This window comes from Dromaius novaehollandiae, chromosome 18, assembly GCF_036370855.1.
Source record: "Dromaius novaehollandiae isolate bDroNov1 chromosome 18, bDroNov1.hap1, whole genome shotgun sequence".
Taxonomy (NCBI): Eukaryota; Metazoa; Chordata; class Aves; order Casuariiformes; family Dromaiidae; genus Dromaius; species Dromaius novaehollandiae.
In genome coordinates this window covers 14,704,102-14,719,394 of record NC_088115.1, presented here as the reverse complement: position 1 = coordinate 14,719,394, position 15,293 = coordinate 14,704,102, and the positions used below count along the sequence as shown (strand labels likewise).

General features: G+C 46.6%; 1 protein-coding gene across 7 annotated transcripts; it reads left to right on the top strand.

Moving 5' to 3' along the window:
- Nucleotides 1-281: 281 nt before the first annotated feature.
- On the top strand, nucleotides 282-10,254 carry LOC112982445 (uncharacterized). 7 transcript variants are annotated; one of them, XM_064522802.1, is made up of 5 exons: nucleotides 282-465; nucleotides 1,019-1,069; nucleotides 3,389-3,431; nucleotides 5,933-6,142; nucleotides 7,121-7,821. In XM_064522802.1, exons 2-5 carry the CDS (start codon nucleotides 1,025-1,027, stop codon nucleotides 7,486-7,488), a joined length of 666 nt encoding a protein of 221 aa, XP_064378872.1. In that variant the 5' UTR covers nucleotides 282-465; nucleotides 1,019-1,024; the 3' UTR covers nucleotides 7,489-7,821. The 7 variants fall into 7 exon arrangements, with proteins under 7 accessions (XP_064378872.1, XP_064378870.1, XP_064378873.1 ...); XM_064522800.1 differs by having other exon boundaries at nucleotides 3,386-3,431; XM_064522803.1 differs by lacking the exon at nucleotides 282-465 and adding an exon at nucleotides 9,395-10,254 and having other exon boundaries at nucleotides 680-1,069; nucleotides 3,386-3,431; nucleotides 7,121-7,356.
- The last annotated feature ends 5,039 nt before the right edge of the window (nucleotides 10,255-15,293 follow it).

The following is a 15,293-nucleotide window of genomic DNA, read 5'->3' as shown; positions in this document are numbered from 1 at the left end:
ATGTCTCTGCCTTTTACTAGCTGGAAACTGCATTACAGGAGCCCTCTAAAAATTAAAGAAGGCTCCTTTGAGAGCCAGGAGGGAAATGCCCATCTGCTTAGTTTTTGCAGTGTCTAAAGGAGGATCTGAGTCCTAGCACTGCTGTTACACATCACTGCATGCACCGACAAATTTAGCCATTCAGGTGCACTGCGACTCCCTGCTTGCTCTGTTAGAGTGAAATTTGTCTTAAACTGTAGTGGGAAGGCTGAATTTTGTCTACCCGAACAGAATATAGAAGAAATTGGCCAACCAGTGTGCGCGGGGTGGAATCAGAAATGCTCATAGGAGCTGTCTGAGTCCACGGGGCGCAAACACGTGCCGAAATGCAGCGCCGGATCGGTTGCACAGGATCGTCTTCCTGCCGTGACACGTCATTCCGAGAAGCCACAACACACAGCATGGAAACAACCATGCAGATCAAAGGTGAGCACTGCTTAACGTATCCACAGCCGGACCTAATCTGCCATGTCTATCTGCGCAATAAAATGTCCCGTTGGAGGCACAGCCGCGTTTTCACGATGACGCTCGCTCGGCACGCGGGGAAGTGCCGTTTGCCACCGGCTCGCCCGCGGCCGGCCCTGCTTCTCCCGGGGCATGCGGGAAGCAGCTTCCTCCTCCTCGCCCCAGCCGCTGGCCTGGGAGCGGGGAGGAACTTTGCACTCCTTCAAGTGCAAAGTATTTGTTTGATAATCTCAAGTTTGTTTGCAGAAGGAGAGCGGAAGCCAATTACTTTGCCGAAAGCAAAACTGCAGACTTGAGAAGCAAGGTTAACAGCGACTATTTGGGCAAGGGAGCCGTTTGCACTGGAAAGTCCCTGGACGTGCCATGACACAAAATCCTGACTTTATTTGGGCTGCAGTTGTTTTGCAATTGGGTTGCTGCTGTTCTCTGGCGGTGTGAGCCGGCTTGCTTGCTTAAAGGTCCCATTAGGACGCTTTACCCTTACATCTCCCTTTTCCGGGTCTTTTTTTCTCAGAAAAACATGTCCGTCTTTTGCTGTTGCTGTCGCTCAGCTACTTCTGAAGAGGTAAGAAAGCAGCTCCCCTTATCTGGCAGAAACACAGCAAGGACACGGGGTGGACGGAGAGGGGAGTTGTTGGTTGTGTCACGGTGAGTACCCAGATCCGCGGTCGTCCTTGCCCGGAGCAGTCGTGTTGGGAAAAGGGCTTTCGCCCCGTGCACGTGGCTCTGCTGATCGGGCAGAGAAAGGGGGTACGCGAGTGTCCCCTGGCAGGGCAGCGACATGGCGAGATCGCCCTGGTGCAGAAGCAAATACCCACGGGGGGGGGAATCGAGGCAGCAGCGCTGGGACGGCCGCGCCGTGACGCAGCAGCAGCTCCAGCCCCGGTGTCCTGCTGGGGTCCCCAGCTCCACCAGTCCCGGTGTCCTGCTGGGGTCCCCAGCTCCACCAGTCCCAGTGTCCTGCTGGGGTCCCCAGCTCCACCAGCTCCAGTGTCCTGCTGGGGTCCCCAGCTCCACCAGTCCCGGTGTCCTGCTGGGGGTCCCCAGCTCCTCCAGCCCCAGTGTCCTGCTGGGGTCCCCAGCTCCACCAGCCCCAGTGTCCTGCTGGGGTCCCCAGCTCCACCAGTCCCAGTGTCCTGCTGGGGGTCCCCAGCTCCTCCAGCCCCAGTGTCCTGCTGGGGTCCCCAGCTCCACCAGTCCCAGTGTCCTGCTGGGGTCCCCAGCTCCACCAGCCCCAGTGTCCTGCTGGGGTCCCCAGCTCCTCCAGCCCCAGCTGCCACCACCTCTTCTACAGATGTTTTCCAACACACCTGGCAAAGCAAGCTGGCCACTGCTGCTACATGGAGGGGTCTAATCCTGCCCCGTGGGTCTGCACAAGGATTAAGGAGGTGGTAAACAGCTCCTTCCTCACCCGTCATCTTAGCTCGGGTTTTCTAGTCCATGACAATTGCTGTCAGATGTTTAACAAGTTTTCTTTGGTATCCTTTCTTCATACTTAAAAAGCAATTTTTGCATTCATTTTTCAAGGGAGACACGTTCCAAACTCTGTCACTGTCAACGGTGACATACTCCGTTGATGTATTAACATACACAACATTCCCAAGGCAAACGTCATTGCTGATTATTCATTTATTTTCCAATGAAGGACTAAAGCTATCACTGCTACTTTTAAGTGGCCATCATGCTTACCTATTACTGCACTGTCACAGTCCAACTTTTTCATCTGAAATACAGCTGCTTTTTAAAATTTCAAATTCACACTGAAAGCCTTTGTTCATATTTTGAATTCTGTAAAATGCAAGTTTTTGTAAAAAAATTGTAAAATCTTGTAAAAATTTTTGTAAAAAAACCCCCCTGACATGACTGTCAAGGGAACGTGAGGAATTTTTCTGCAAGGTTGGCTCTGTGCTCGGAGTCACTGTTCAGTATCTGAGCTGAACGGGCCTTGTTGCAAGGTCTGTAAGAGTTAGTGTCCTCACTTTGTAATTAAACAAACAAACAAAAGAAAACAAACGGAGGTACAGAGAGGGTAGAACTGACCCTACTTTCTTTTACTTTTCTTTCTTGATTTCTAAAGACTTCCTGAACGGACTGGAAAATGTTCTTTCCAGCATTTTGTCCCAAGACAGGCTTGGGAGATGGAGGTAGGATTCGGCAGGAGGAGTTATGAAGTGTGCAGTATAGTGACGATAGGCAGGTAACAGCTTCTGGTGGTAATACCAGGGCACGTAACGCAGGCTAAAGACCAGAAAAAGCCTTCTCCATTCGATCAAAGACCGGTGGGAGAGCTTGATGCCAGCACGTCATCAAGCATCACCTGATAGATCACCTTCGATTGCTTCTCAGGGTTCAGGCGTTGCCTTTTCTCTAAACCAGCCAGGGTTTACAAAAAGCATTTGGATGTTGGCTCAGAAACGGACGGGGAGAGGAGAAGGTTTCTGCTGGTGGAGCTGCCAAAGACGTAGGGAAAGCTATAGGCTCTGCCGGGAGAGGTGAGAGAAACCAGCATCTCGCCCTCCTCAGATCCCTTCAGATCTGGTTTTTATCAGGTATTTTGAAGTGAGCTTTTTCTTTCTCTGGGCCACACAGTTCATACCTTTGCTGAACCTGAAGCCCAACGAGCTGTGATTTAACGGAGGGCGCGAGGTGATCGGAGCCCAGCCTCGTGCTGTCGGCGGGAGGCCGCCCCGCTCGGCCGGGAACGTGTCCGACCCAGCCCAGCCCAGCCGCTCCCTCGGCCCGCTCACGTCCCTGTCCCGATCAGTGCAGCATTTCCCATCTAGTCCATGTAGTCCTATGCAAAGGCATCAGCAAACCCGTTGCGCAAAGCTATTCCTCCTCAGTTTGAAAAAGCCATCACAACTTTCCTTCTCTTTCCCAGCAGGAACCACTTCCCGTGCACGCAAGGCAGCCCTGCCGAAACATCGGTAATAAGATCTCAACTATTTTCTTTGGAAGCCCCCCCTCACCCCACCACCCTTCTTTGTGCATGGTGGTTAAAGTGATAATTAATAAATTCTGATACTCCTCCAAAAATGCTCCGGTGCTGAAATTGTACCCTGACACACAAGAAACACATGCACACAAATTATCAGCGCCTCCCCCTCTGCCATCAGTGGAAACAAAAAATAATAGTATAGACCCCCTGCCAGATGCTGGAAACATGCAGTTATAAAAGAGGAGGTTAAATGGTAATGACTTCACATTTATGCAGTGCTTTTCATCCACAAGAAATCTAAGCGCTTTACAAACTGCCAAGCATTTCTAACAGTCCTTGCTGGACTGCTAATGGGTAGCCACTTTGGGACAATTTAGGACAGGAAGTGAAAATACTAAATTCAGCAGAAATGGAGGAAAATTCAACCCCCCCAATTAGTTTGTTTACAAGAAGCACAGCCTAAAAAAGTGTCCAAACTGCAGAACGTGCAATGCAGTATTTATATGACATGGAAACACCAGTGAAGATCAAAATAACTTTGTACGAAGGAAAAGCATATGACAAAGCAGGACAATTTTTCCAGCCCAACAAATAGGATGTTCTGATTTTACAACATCGCGCGTCTCATGCTTGCTACAGAGTCCCGATAAGGAGGGATCCTTTAAAGCAGTGTGGCAGGACCGTCCCCATTTGTAACGCCAGTTTAGTCATAAACACAAGACACAGCGGAAATCCAGTTCTGTGCCGTTCACTCATGAACTGCAGCCTTTTGGCTTGACTCTTTTAGACTTTTGCTGAAATATTTCAGCTTTCAGTAAAGAAAAAAGCTTTAATGTTTTCAAAGATTTTTTTTCAAAGAAAAATCTGATTTTCTCCAGAAAACGGGACATTTTCTTTGTGTATTTTCATTTTCTTAAAAACCCATGTTTCGATCAAAGACCAGGCATAGTCATTCAGCTGGAATGGAGCCAAGAACTAGTGTTGAAGACAGCAAGCTATAGGATGAGTAATTAGCTCAGATTTTTCTCTGAACTTTTCCTCAAATCTGTTCTATATAATATTCCTCATGTAGTCTAATGAAGTATTTACTTATTCATTGACTCTACTTTAAATAAATTTTATGGAACCAGATGGAACTGGCCAGAAACAAACTTTCCTTCTCTCATGCTGGTGTAAATCTGAAGAAACATCTCTGAGTTAAGTGCCATAGCTCCTGATCTTCTGTGGCACTCTAGAGAGCAGATTCTCCATTTCTGTCTATTATTATGATCCATCCTTTTATTGGGAAAAAATACCCTTTCCTTCCCCACACTTTTCTCGTTTTTTTTAAGGAAACTTAGACACTTAAAAGCAAAACAGAAAAGCAAAACAAAGCACACTCAGCATTAATTTGGCAGCAGGGAAATTTACTAAAAAAGATTTTATTGTTTAAAACTGAGACCGAAGTTTTCCTTCTATTAAAAAAACAAACCTCTCTGACATTTGCTGGAAATACTGCTAGCAAAAGGATCATGTATTCCATTGCTCAGGAGATGCAATTAGATTTCTGTAGGTTTGTAAAACAAACTATGGTCTAAGAATGCTGTCATGGAAGCACTGGTCCGATTTCCAGCTGGATAACTGAACTTTTAATTAGGGCTCCAGTGGTTGCATAGGTGCAACTGCTTTGCGATTCCTAAAGCTGCCTGAGGGGTTTGAATGTCAAATTCTAACTACAATTATTTTGAACTGAGCATGCTCTGAGAGGATTTGAAACTCTTAGCCTATGTATTCGCTTTGTATAAGGAGGAAGGATTTGCTTACTGAAGAGGAATGATTCAATAGTGAATTTACATTTCAAAGTAAAAAGTCATCGCAATTTTAGTGCAATTTTGAAAGTTACTGGTATGGAGTGTTTCAACAATTTCAGTGCTGCCCCCCACTCTGCCCCAAATGGTTCTGCTAACATATCTCAGAATATCTCCTTCCTCTTGTAAAGTTTTGATTTCAGCAAATCAGCATTTCTGCCTAGAAAAAAAAACACCTAGCAAAAGTCCCAAACACCACATTTCATGGAAGATTGTCAGCTAGGTTTAACAGATAGCATGCTGGGCACTCAGGAGGTCTGGCTTCAGCTCCCTGCTCTGTTAAGCACAAGATCTGGAGAGTCACAGAAAGTGAGAGTTTTCAAAAAAAACCCACGTTCCGAGCTGGCTTAATCGTCTTCAGCTTCATAAAGGTGAATGGTCATCTGCCTCCCGTGAGTTACTCATACTGCCTTTGACTTCCACTTCATTTCACTTTCACGTCATCTCATTCATTTTGAAGTGGCTGACGAAGGCGGCCAGAGGTGGCAAAGTCAGATGAAGAGTCCGGTCATGGCATATAAGTGAGGTTCCTATGCTGGTTTCATGCTCATTCCTTCCTCCCTCCCTCACCCCTTCCCTGAGTCCTTGCTTGATTTATTCTGTTGCTAACTCTTAAATTCCTCTGTGTTTTTAATTTCTCCAGGGGTCTTCAGTAAGGAGGGGACCCTCACAATGAAGCTGGTAAACGTACTTGCCATGGACACCCTGTTCTCAGATATCGCTCAAGCCTTCAACAAGCAGCACGAGGACCACTCTGCCATGAAGAAGGCTGCCCAAAAGCTGAAGGAGCTTTCTGGCTGCGCTCCCACTGCTGGTCTTGCAGCCTGCGTAGAGCAGGCACAGCGGGAGCACGGTGAGCAGACAAAAGACACAAATAAACCAAAGCCAACGTTAAAATAATCCGGACCACGTGAATTAACAGCATTCTCTGCAAATTGCTGCAGATGACATAGGCCTACTTGAATGTTCCTTAGGAAAACGATCACTTGGCTATTCCCGGTTTTCGGTCACAAAGTACAGTGAGGACAGGGAGGGCACTGAGGGCAGCGCACCGGAGCCCTTGGAGGTGCCACCTCACCGCCCCGTCTGCAAACAGCCTGCTCAAACCAACAGCGTTGCGGCTTTACGTGCTGTATTACATGGTATAGATATATGTCAGATTTCTGGAGATACTTCCCTTTTTATAGCTTGTTTCTACTTTATGGTACCACATCAAGTTTCTGTTTGGGCTGACTGATCTTGAAAAGACACATTGCCAGATCTGGCTATCTCATGTCACCAGCTCCAGCCCTGCCCTTGACGTGTGACATCAGCCTTCACGATACTGCAGAAACCACTCCGAAATTCAGGGGAAAGAAAAGCCTCACGTTGGTGGGACTGATCAGGAAAACAATGAGGTGTCTCATGGAAGATTAGGACAGATTTGCAGTATGCTTTTCAGAAACGACTCACCCAATACCCTAGGGTTTTCACTAAATGAACAAACAGAAAAGATGGTTCAGATTTAGCCAGGTGGAAAGGCTATTGATTTCAGCAGAGGGAGGTTAGAGCAGCTGCATCAGGGATGATTCTGGCCCTGTGCGCTTGCGGAAGTTATATGGAGCCTTTGGCTTGCTGCTGGCAAATACCTCTATTATACAGCACACGCACAGAGCAGAGGCAGCGATAAGGAACCAGGAAACGCTTATCTTATGGATTCCTTTCACAGTCAGTCACCGGAGAGCTATTGCTCCATGCATGTAGTTTTGCAGAAACAAAAGCATTTAGACACCTCTTTGTTGGGTTCGAACCAGATGCAAGTCACACGATAGACGCTGTTTTGTCTTTTCAGGTGCCCGCGAGGTGCAGGTGCACATGGAGGGCTATAGTTTTTCACTCATTGTAAAGGAGAGGAAAGTGCCAGACAAACTGCAGCGGGTCCAGCAGCAGATGGAGGAGCTGAGTAATTCCACAAAACGTGTCCTTGCAACAGAAACTGCCCTGCAGGAAATGATCTGCTCAGTGCTTGAGAACCAGACTCAGCTGGCAGAGAGAATCAAATCTGCAAACCCAGAGTATCTGGACCAGGTACGGCTAGAAGCTAATCTAAGAGAGAACATCCAAAAAATCAGCCTGGCCAAGGAGCTCTCAGAGGAGTACAGCGAAGGGGCCAAGAGCATTCTCCGGGAAATGGCTCAGCTAGCTGGCTTGACGCTGTAAGGGGCTCCTGAAATAGGGACAGGATTGATGTTAATACCCTGCTGCACATACAGAGCAATAGCTTAGAGGATGCCTGGGTGGTGTACTGACTTGGTGGTGTAGGTAAAGAGCCCTCAGCAAATGGCTTATGGGCAGCTCTGGGTCCCAAATGTGTTTTATCCAACGACAGGCAGAGGGATGCATCTGAGAAAAGGCCTTGATTTTCACCTGAGCCATTATTACAGGTGGACAGAAACTCACTGTTTCCATGTAGTGCGTCAGATCAGCCTATCTGCATTAAAGTATGGCAAAACAAGGAGTACCTGACCAAAATAAAGGCAACTTGGACTGGAATTTGGTAAAATTTCCATCCCTACTTAATAGGTAATGTGACTGTGGTGGAAGGGTATTTAAGATGACCCGCTGTGAATCCAAAAGCATGGGGTCAAAGTACCTGGGCAGGTACCTGGCCATGGTAACGGCACCTGAGAGCAGGGAAGCAAAGGCAGCACCATTGCGTGTGCTGTGAGCTATCGAAACGTGTCCAAGCCTGCTGAGCAGATCTAGGCTACGACCAATAGTTGGCTTTTAAAGGTCAGTTAGACTCCTCCTCAGACCTGAAACATGGCAAACCAGCTTACGCTGAAAGCTAGAAATGTTCCCGAAAGCTTTAGAGACGCATTCCCCGCTGCTTCATATAGCTACAGATAATCATCCAGTATCGATCATGCAGTACTGTGCTTTGGGTAAAAGGCATTGACGCAGGTATCTGGGGGCAGCTGGGGGGGTTAAGCTCCAGGCTAAGATTTTAGGGAAGAATGAAATAAACCAGGAAAACTGTGGGGCACTGCAGGCTGGAAATGCATGGGTGTGGGTACCACCAGCGAGACTGGGGTGCATCCCCAGGACCCCAGACTCCCAGAACTGAGAGCCTAAACGAAGGGCGAAAAGAAACCTTCCTTTCAAACACCCTGAAAAACTTCGGACAATTGCTATGAAATAACGGCACATCTGGTAAACCAGGTGCTGTGACGCAGCCTTTGAAGACAAGCTGGATAAAAACCTGATGTGTTTTGGATGCCCAGCGTGACACCCCGGTTTGGAGCAGGGATGGTGCAAATGGGGAGGGTCAGCTGGTTGTGCAAGTGCTGGACCGGGTTGGCGGTTAGAAAGCTTATTGAATTCATCACATTTTTTGAGGCTGAGGGAAAGAATAGAAACCACAAATGCAATCCTATGCAATCCTACCCAGTACCACAAATAACTACAAAGGCAGCTCAGCCTCTGGGTTTTTAGGCTGTCTCTACTCCGCCTAATATTAGTGTTTTAAGTCTTTTTTTCTGTTTGCCTCTGCTTATCCCTAAAATACATCAGAAAGTCCCAGGAGACATTTCTGGCCTTAGGTGGCCTTGCACTTCCCTCAGGCCTCCATCTGCTCACGCAGCCACAGAGCCGGGGTGCAGCGCATTTCTCCGCTTTCTGCCAGCCTCCCTGTAACTATCCGTTAGCCTCCATCCTGCCGGAAATCTGTGTAGACATTTCCTTTCGGAGCTTCAGGTTGCCCATTTGCTAGACACATGCTTTGCATGAACTTACCAAACTCATCAAAAAAATCTGGAACTCTATTCATAATTTTGTAATCTAAACACAAGTGCCTCTGTGTTCACAGGCGGTAGAGCATTTGGTCTCCCCTTCTCTGCCTGACCCAAAGCTTTCTCTCCAGACATATATTTCTTTCTATTCCTTTTTTTTATTAAGGACTTTAGTGAAAAGTTCATTGCCACAGATATTTCCTGCCACTCACTCGATAACATCTTGAAAACAACAGCAATACTTCCACAAGGTCCAGGATCAATCATTTCTCAATCATATTGACATTTTTAGTTGCCATTGGCTTCTAAAGTTCTCTTTACCTTCAGCTTTCTAGAGGACCAACTTTTACAGAGCCTATCTCTGCCCTTTTTCATGGAAGAAATGAAACCCATACGGACCCTTTCTCCTGGTGGCAGGGGCAGCGGATGACCGCACCAGTGGTGAGGTGCTTCCTACGTACTGTGTTTCGGATAACACGGAAACGTACATAAACGCGTACAGCAGGTAGCTACGAATCCTGGCACCGCTGATGTTATTCCCTATGCATCTGAAGAGCTAACTGTGCTGCAGCTCCCGTTCAGCTTTCCTGGAGTCTGCAGTATATTTAATGGAACATACGTAATCTATATTAATCTTACATGTCCAAGAAGTCTCATGTGGACTTCTTTTGCTATTGTTACTCTCAGACACACCACAAACCTCATAACGTCTGTGGTTGATTCAGTCCAGTGCACGCAGACGTGTGCGTTTCCAAATAGCCCCTAGACACTTGGGAGTGCACAGCCTTCCCCTCCTGCCGTTCTCCGCACAGGAGAGCGCTCACCTGATGGGTTCTGCGGCCTGAGACATGTGAGCCAGGCCCTCAGATGGCATGAACTAATACAGCTACACTGAAACCAAGCTGACAATCAGGCCCATAGAGAAGGAGTTAGTCTTAGTCTACTTATTGGAAATGTTAAAACAGAACATTTGTTTATCCCTTTGGATTATTTAAAAAAAAAAATCTGTTTTGTAAAAATTAAATATTTTGTGAACAGAAGCATTAAAAAATGGATTGTTCTTTTCTCGAAAACGATGTAAAAGTTCTGCTTTCAGACCGGTTCACAACCGAGACAAATTTTGCCTCCTTAAAGCCCCTGGGAAATAGAGCTGGCCACAGGTCTAGGAGTTTTTCATCTGAGCATCCCTACTGAAACCACATCAGCATGGTTGTCTTTGCAAATAAATGTTTCTTAATTGGGGTAAAGGTTGCAAATATCCGACCCATTACAAGAACTGGAGTCTGCTTTCTTCCTTATTGCTCTCAAAGTGCAGTAGCAAGAAGATGAATTGTGCAGCTAAGCTAAACACTAGCCTGCGGTTTGGGAATTTAGATTGTTTTCTCTGCTTCATTTCCTGTGTTCTGCGTGATGCTGGGCAGTCAGATAGTCTTTCTGCTCCCTGATCCCCTTTTGTAAAAACGCAGGTGTTTTGTGGGAGTTTTGGTAAGAGAAATATGCTAAAATCCCAAGAGAAACCCAGATGCTATTGTAATGAGGGAGCGGGGATCCTGCAAACCTCTCAGGTGGCCAGACAGAAAGGGCTCCTGTGACTGCAGAGCCCCAGGAAGCTCATTCGGTTCAAATAAACACCCGGAGCCAGTTGCTTAGACACCCTATTGAAAACCTGCAAAACAAGGGTGGAAACCTGGTGAGCCACTCACTGCGTCTCTCCAGGTTAGAAATCGGAAACTCTGTTTCACAGCCTTACAGCTCTTCTCATGACCATGACTCAGGAGCGCAGAGTTTGCAGCAGGAAAAAAAAGAGAAAGTGAAGCTGGGCAACCCTACCAAGAAAAGCTCTTTAGTTTTGAGAAGGAATTTGGGGGTGGATTTTGGCATAAACCTCAGAGACTGAGCCATTACATAAAGCCTCCCTGCTGAAAATCGATGCTGCTTTTTCCTTATCACATTTGCCCTTTATTTTTAAGCACCCTAGGATCATATTGCTGACCTGTGTCTGGAGCAGAAGGTGGGACCTCCATTGCTGCTCAGACTTTCTAGGAAAAAGGGCACCGTACGAAAACATTTGGATCCTTAATTGGCCTCATTAAAGAAGCTGGCCATCTGGACCCCACTCATTCTAATTAGTCATCAATAGGGCGGTGATTTGCTCATAAAAAAAGAAAAAAAAGCCCTCCACTCTCAGTCCTGCTTTTACACACGGTTATTACACAGAAAACTCTCTCCTTTGCTTTCACACCGGAGAGGGTGGATGTGTTCTCACTCAACAGCCGTCCACCCCGGAGTGCGCGGGCCAAGAGCTTGTTACTTGGCAGGGCCACTAAACCTGAGCCCGTAAACTGCGGCAGTCTGGAAAGGACATAGCTAAATATGGCAAAGAAACCAGGAGCATGTGATTACCCCACCCTTCACTTGCGAGTCAGTCTGGTATCCACGCTTCCAAATGTCATTACTGTGCAGAAAACCCTGGACAACACATGGAGAAGGGTTCCGGCATTGCCAAAGTGCTTTAAAAGTTTGGGGCTATTAACTGGCACCCACTTGCTTCCAAGCAATTTCCCTTTGGTCACTGTTATTTGCTCCTCACACAATAAGGATGGTTCAGGGAAGCTCTCGCTGCTGCATTTATGCTTTGCAGATTCTCGTGCTCCATATATTCCTTTTGACTCATCCAGTTTCTGTCTAGGTAGAAGCACCAGGACGCTTCACCTGGTGCCTCTTCGAGATGGAGCCTCCCCATGTTTGTCCATCCTGAACTAGGACAAGCCAAAACAACTGCAGAAACTGCAAAAATGTGGTTCAGCAAGCATAAATGCTAAGAAAGCTTTAAGTACAATGTGGTTTGCAGTAGCAGATAGGCAGGATAGGAGAAAAAATGCAAATGCGGCCTGGTTCATTCAGTTCTGAGGATGTACCAGTGGGTGAATCAGTAGTGGGTGGTCTTAAAAGCTGAGAAACTGCTACAGACAGCTAATCTGCAAACATCACGCTCTGTGCCGCTCTGAAAATCCCACCGTCCTCCACCCATCTCCCCTGGGGTTCTTTTCTTCAGCAGTCTATATTCTGGAAATGAGGCACTTAAGGAATGGGTCTGAAAATATTCATGTGCTATATGCACAGTTCCCCAGGAAACAGTGAAGAGAAAAGTAGATGTCACCTGTCGATAGGAGAATGACATGTCATGTTTTGTTCAGGTTGTCAGGGACCTGGACGAGCCCAAGCCGCAATGTCCCAGTTGGGTCCAGAACAGTCCTCTACAATTAGCGACGGTCAGATCCAAAACTGTATTTTGGTTGCATGAAAAATTGGGGGAAGGGTGCTGAGTCGAGAGAAAGCTAGCTTAACCACCCCATACATTTTACAGTTAATCTTGTATCTCGTTTGAGGAAAAATACCCCTCAAAACCAGCTTTTAGCTGGCCACGAAGGCCCTGGATTGCTAGACACCTTATTAATAATATTCTTCTGAAGGGGAGGGACACACACAGCTCTTTATATAGCGTTATTAATCGTCATTATTATTTCCATAGAAGCCTTAACATACAGTAAAAGACCTATAAAGACAAACAACCAGAGGAACTCATCGATTTCACACTGATCTGCACTAAAAAAATACCAGTTTTTTTTTTTTTTTGTTAGTAATAATAAAACAAAGAGCTTTCAGGAGCAGCAACAGCAGAAGGCTAATGTAAAGTGATATATTTGAGACCCAGGAGTATGGTGTAACTTACTCTTGCCTCTGCGGCCTGTTTATTGTGTTTGTCTGGTTGCCCTGGGAACCAGCTCACGCCGTTTCACTTATTTTATAATGTTCCTGTAAATGTTAGGTAGGGCCGGGATTTATTATACACTGTCAACACCTAAAATGGAACGCGCCGCTTAGTGTCGTTTACTTGGCAAGACGCCTTTCCGTGCTCCCTTAGAAAAAAAGTCTTTCTTATACAGATATATGTGAGTGTGCATGTGTGCGCGTGCATCTCTGTCCAAATAAATAAATGCTGTACGCTTTCCAGCAGCCCGTGCCCGGGGAGAACTGCTGTTGGGTGGTACAAAGCGTGTGCTAGGGGAGCATCTGAGCTCGGAGGCAGCCGGTGACCTGCCGTTGGGTGGGATCTGTGACTCACGTTATTTGCGTGAGGTGAATATTTAGGGGACGGGGAAGGCGTGTTTACCAGGAGTGTTTGTTATCCCTGAAGAAGCAGCGTGATCCCAGTGCCTCTGTCCCCAAAGACCTCTTTTAGCTCTGCGCGATGAATCATCAGAATTATTAGGGCTGGAGCACGCTGGTTTCCTCTCCTCCACCGGTCCCGCAGCATGACGGAGCAGATTCGATTGCAGACTAGTGGGTGTGAGGCTTGTTTTTTAATTTGCCTTTTTTTTTGCCTTGGGTGGTACCCCTCAGACTAACGCATGGTGTCTAACCAAGGAGATTATTAACCCTTTAAATGCTAAAGAGCAAATGCAATAGGCATCCCAACTCCTTGCAACACGTGTTTCTAAATCACTCCATCCTTTCCTTGCTCCTGCTCCAAGCCACAGCCTTATCTGCAGTCTCTCCTTCTCCCTTTCCGGAGTCTCCCCCGCCTCTCCCTTTCCTGCACGCAGAAACGCGCACCTCCTCGCTCCCGTCTCCCCACCGGTCTCCCTTGGCAGTGCCAAGCGCCGCATCCGCACCGACTCCTCCTTTCCCTTGCCCCCAAACGAGATGGATTTGCAAGATGATTCAGTGTGACTGCAAACGCTTCCCTCGCCAAAAAACGCTCACTGCGAACATTTGTACTCGGCTCTGCTCCTAATGCGACTTGCCTTTACACTTACAAGGGGATTTAGCTTCAGCAGGGAAAGGGCACTGCTCTGGCTAAAAATATGGGCCGGGTGAAGAGGCGAGGCGGATCCGTTGAAGAGCAAAAGCCAAGAAAAGTGACTTTGTTCCTCCCCGCGTTCCTCGCTGATTCTGCCTCCCACTGACCAGAAATGTTTTCTCCTTGGCATGAAGCCTTTTGCCACTGAACAGCTCCAAGGCCAAGGAAACCAGCCAGCACCCAAAGCGCTAAACACGCGGGGATTAGGCAGTGCCCGGAGACTGAAGGCACAGAGGATGGAGGATCTCCAAAAGGCTTAAAAATGCTAATGGAAAAAGGCAGAGCCCGAGGAGGGAATGGCTGGTGACAGCAGATGGCATTTAAGGAGGGAAGTCAGATGAGGAAAGTTGGACTTGGTGGGGCAACTCTGCATAACGTGCATTTCTCTTTCAATTGGTATGAGTTAAGGGTGGCAAATTTGCTTAAGAGATATTACAAGTTAGGATTCCTATTTCCTGTGTGATGCTGAGTAATTTAAACCTCAGTTCCCTATTTAATAAAGAACTTCCCTACTGCCTGTGAAGCAAAACTCGAGCAAAGCAGAATTAATTCAGATTTGTAATGTGACTTGAGATACTTGCTTAAAGACTTCATACTCGTAGACTCCCAAGTATGGTCTATATTAGATTTGTGTGAACAGAAGCCAGTAAAACAGGACGTTACTGTCTTGTTTCAAGCAAGAAGATGGATAGATGATGACTTTTTCTCTTTTCTTGTTTTTCTTTCTGATAGATATTCTGCAAGAAAGCATACATTGTGCATAGAGGTATGTTTTTTTCTGAAACTTCTGTGCACGAACATCAACTCTGGGAATAAGTAGCAGCAACGGCCCCTCCAAAGGCAGTTACGTGAACCACTTGCAGTATAAATATACACATGCACATACCCTCTCCTATCTCATTTTTAGGAAATATTTCTAAATGTAAATCAACAGAATAAGTGTGTGTTTCATCTTTTTTAAAGAAAAATATAACTGTTAAGGGAAAATTAAATACTTTTTCAATGAGCCTAAAATGCACTGTATATGACAGTGACAAGAATAACTTAGTGAAATTACAGCTGCTCCTTTTAATTGCCTCCTAATTTGCTCTCCCGGTGCTGGTAATTGGAACAATTTGCCTGCAGAAACCTGTGAGGTCTTAGATGCTAATTCATTTTGTCTTGCTTAATCAACCCCGCAAGAAACAGAGCCTATTTCACTGACTTTTTAAGCTTAGCACTATTACTGTGTGATGCAGTGCACAGAGAACGCACCCACCCACCTCCGTACAAATCATCCATGCACCAAGCTTGGATCACGGGTCTGGGCCAATTCCTGGCAGTGAAAGGTGAAGCTCCACAGTTTGGTGTTATGGTCCTGGAAGAGCCCT

Bases quoted from the DNA above. Each gene is read 5' to 3' on its own strand.
- LOC112982445 (XM_064522800.1), top strand. From the start codon at position 1,025: ATGTCCGTCTTTTGCTGTTGCTGTCGCTCAGCTACTTCTGAAGAG. The intron at 1,070-3,385 runs GTAAGAAAGCAG...TCTCTTTCCCAG, and splicing joins GCTCAGCTACTTCTGAAGAG to CAGGAACCACTTCCCGTGCA. The intron at 6,143-7,120 runs GTGAGCAGACAA...TTGTCTTTTCAG, and splicing joins GCAGGCACAGCGGGAGCACG to GTGCCCGCGAGGTGCAGGTG.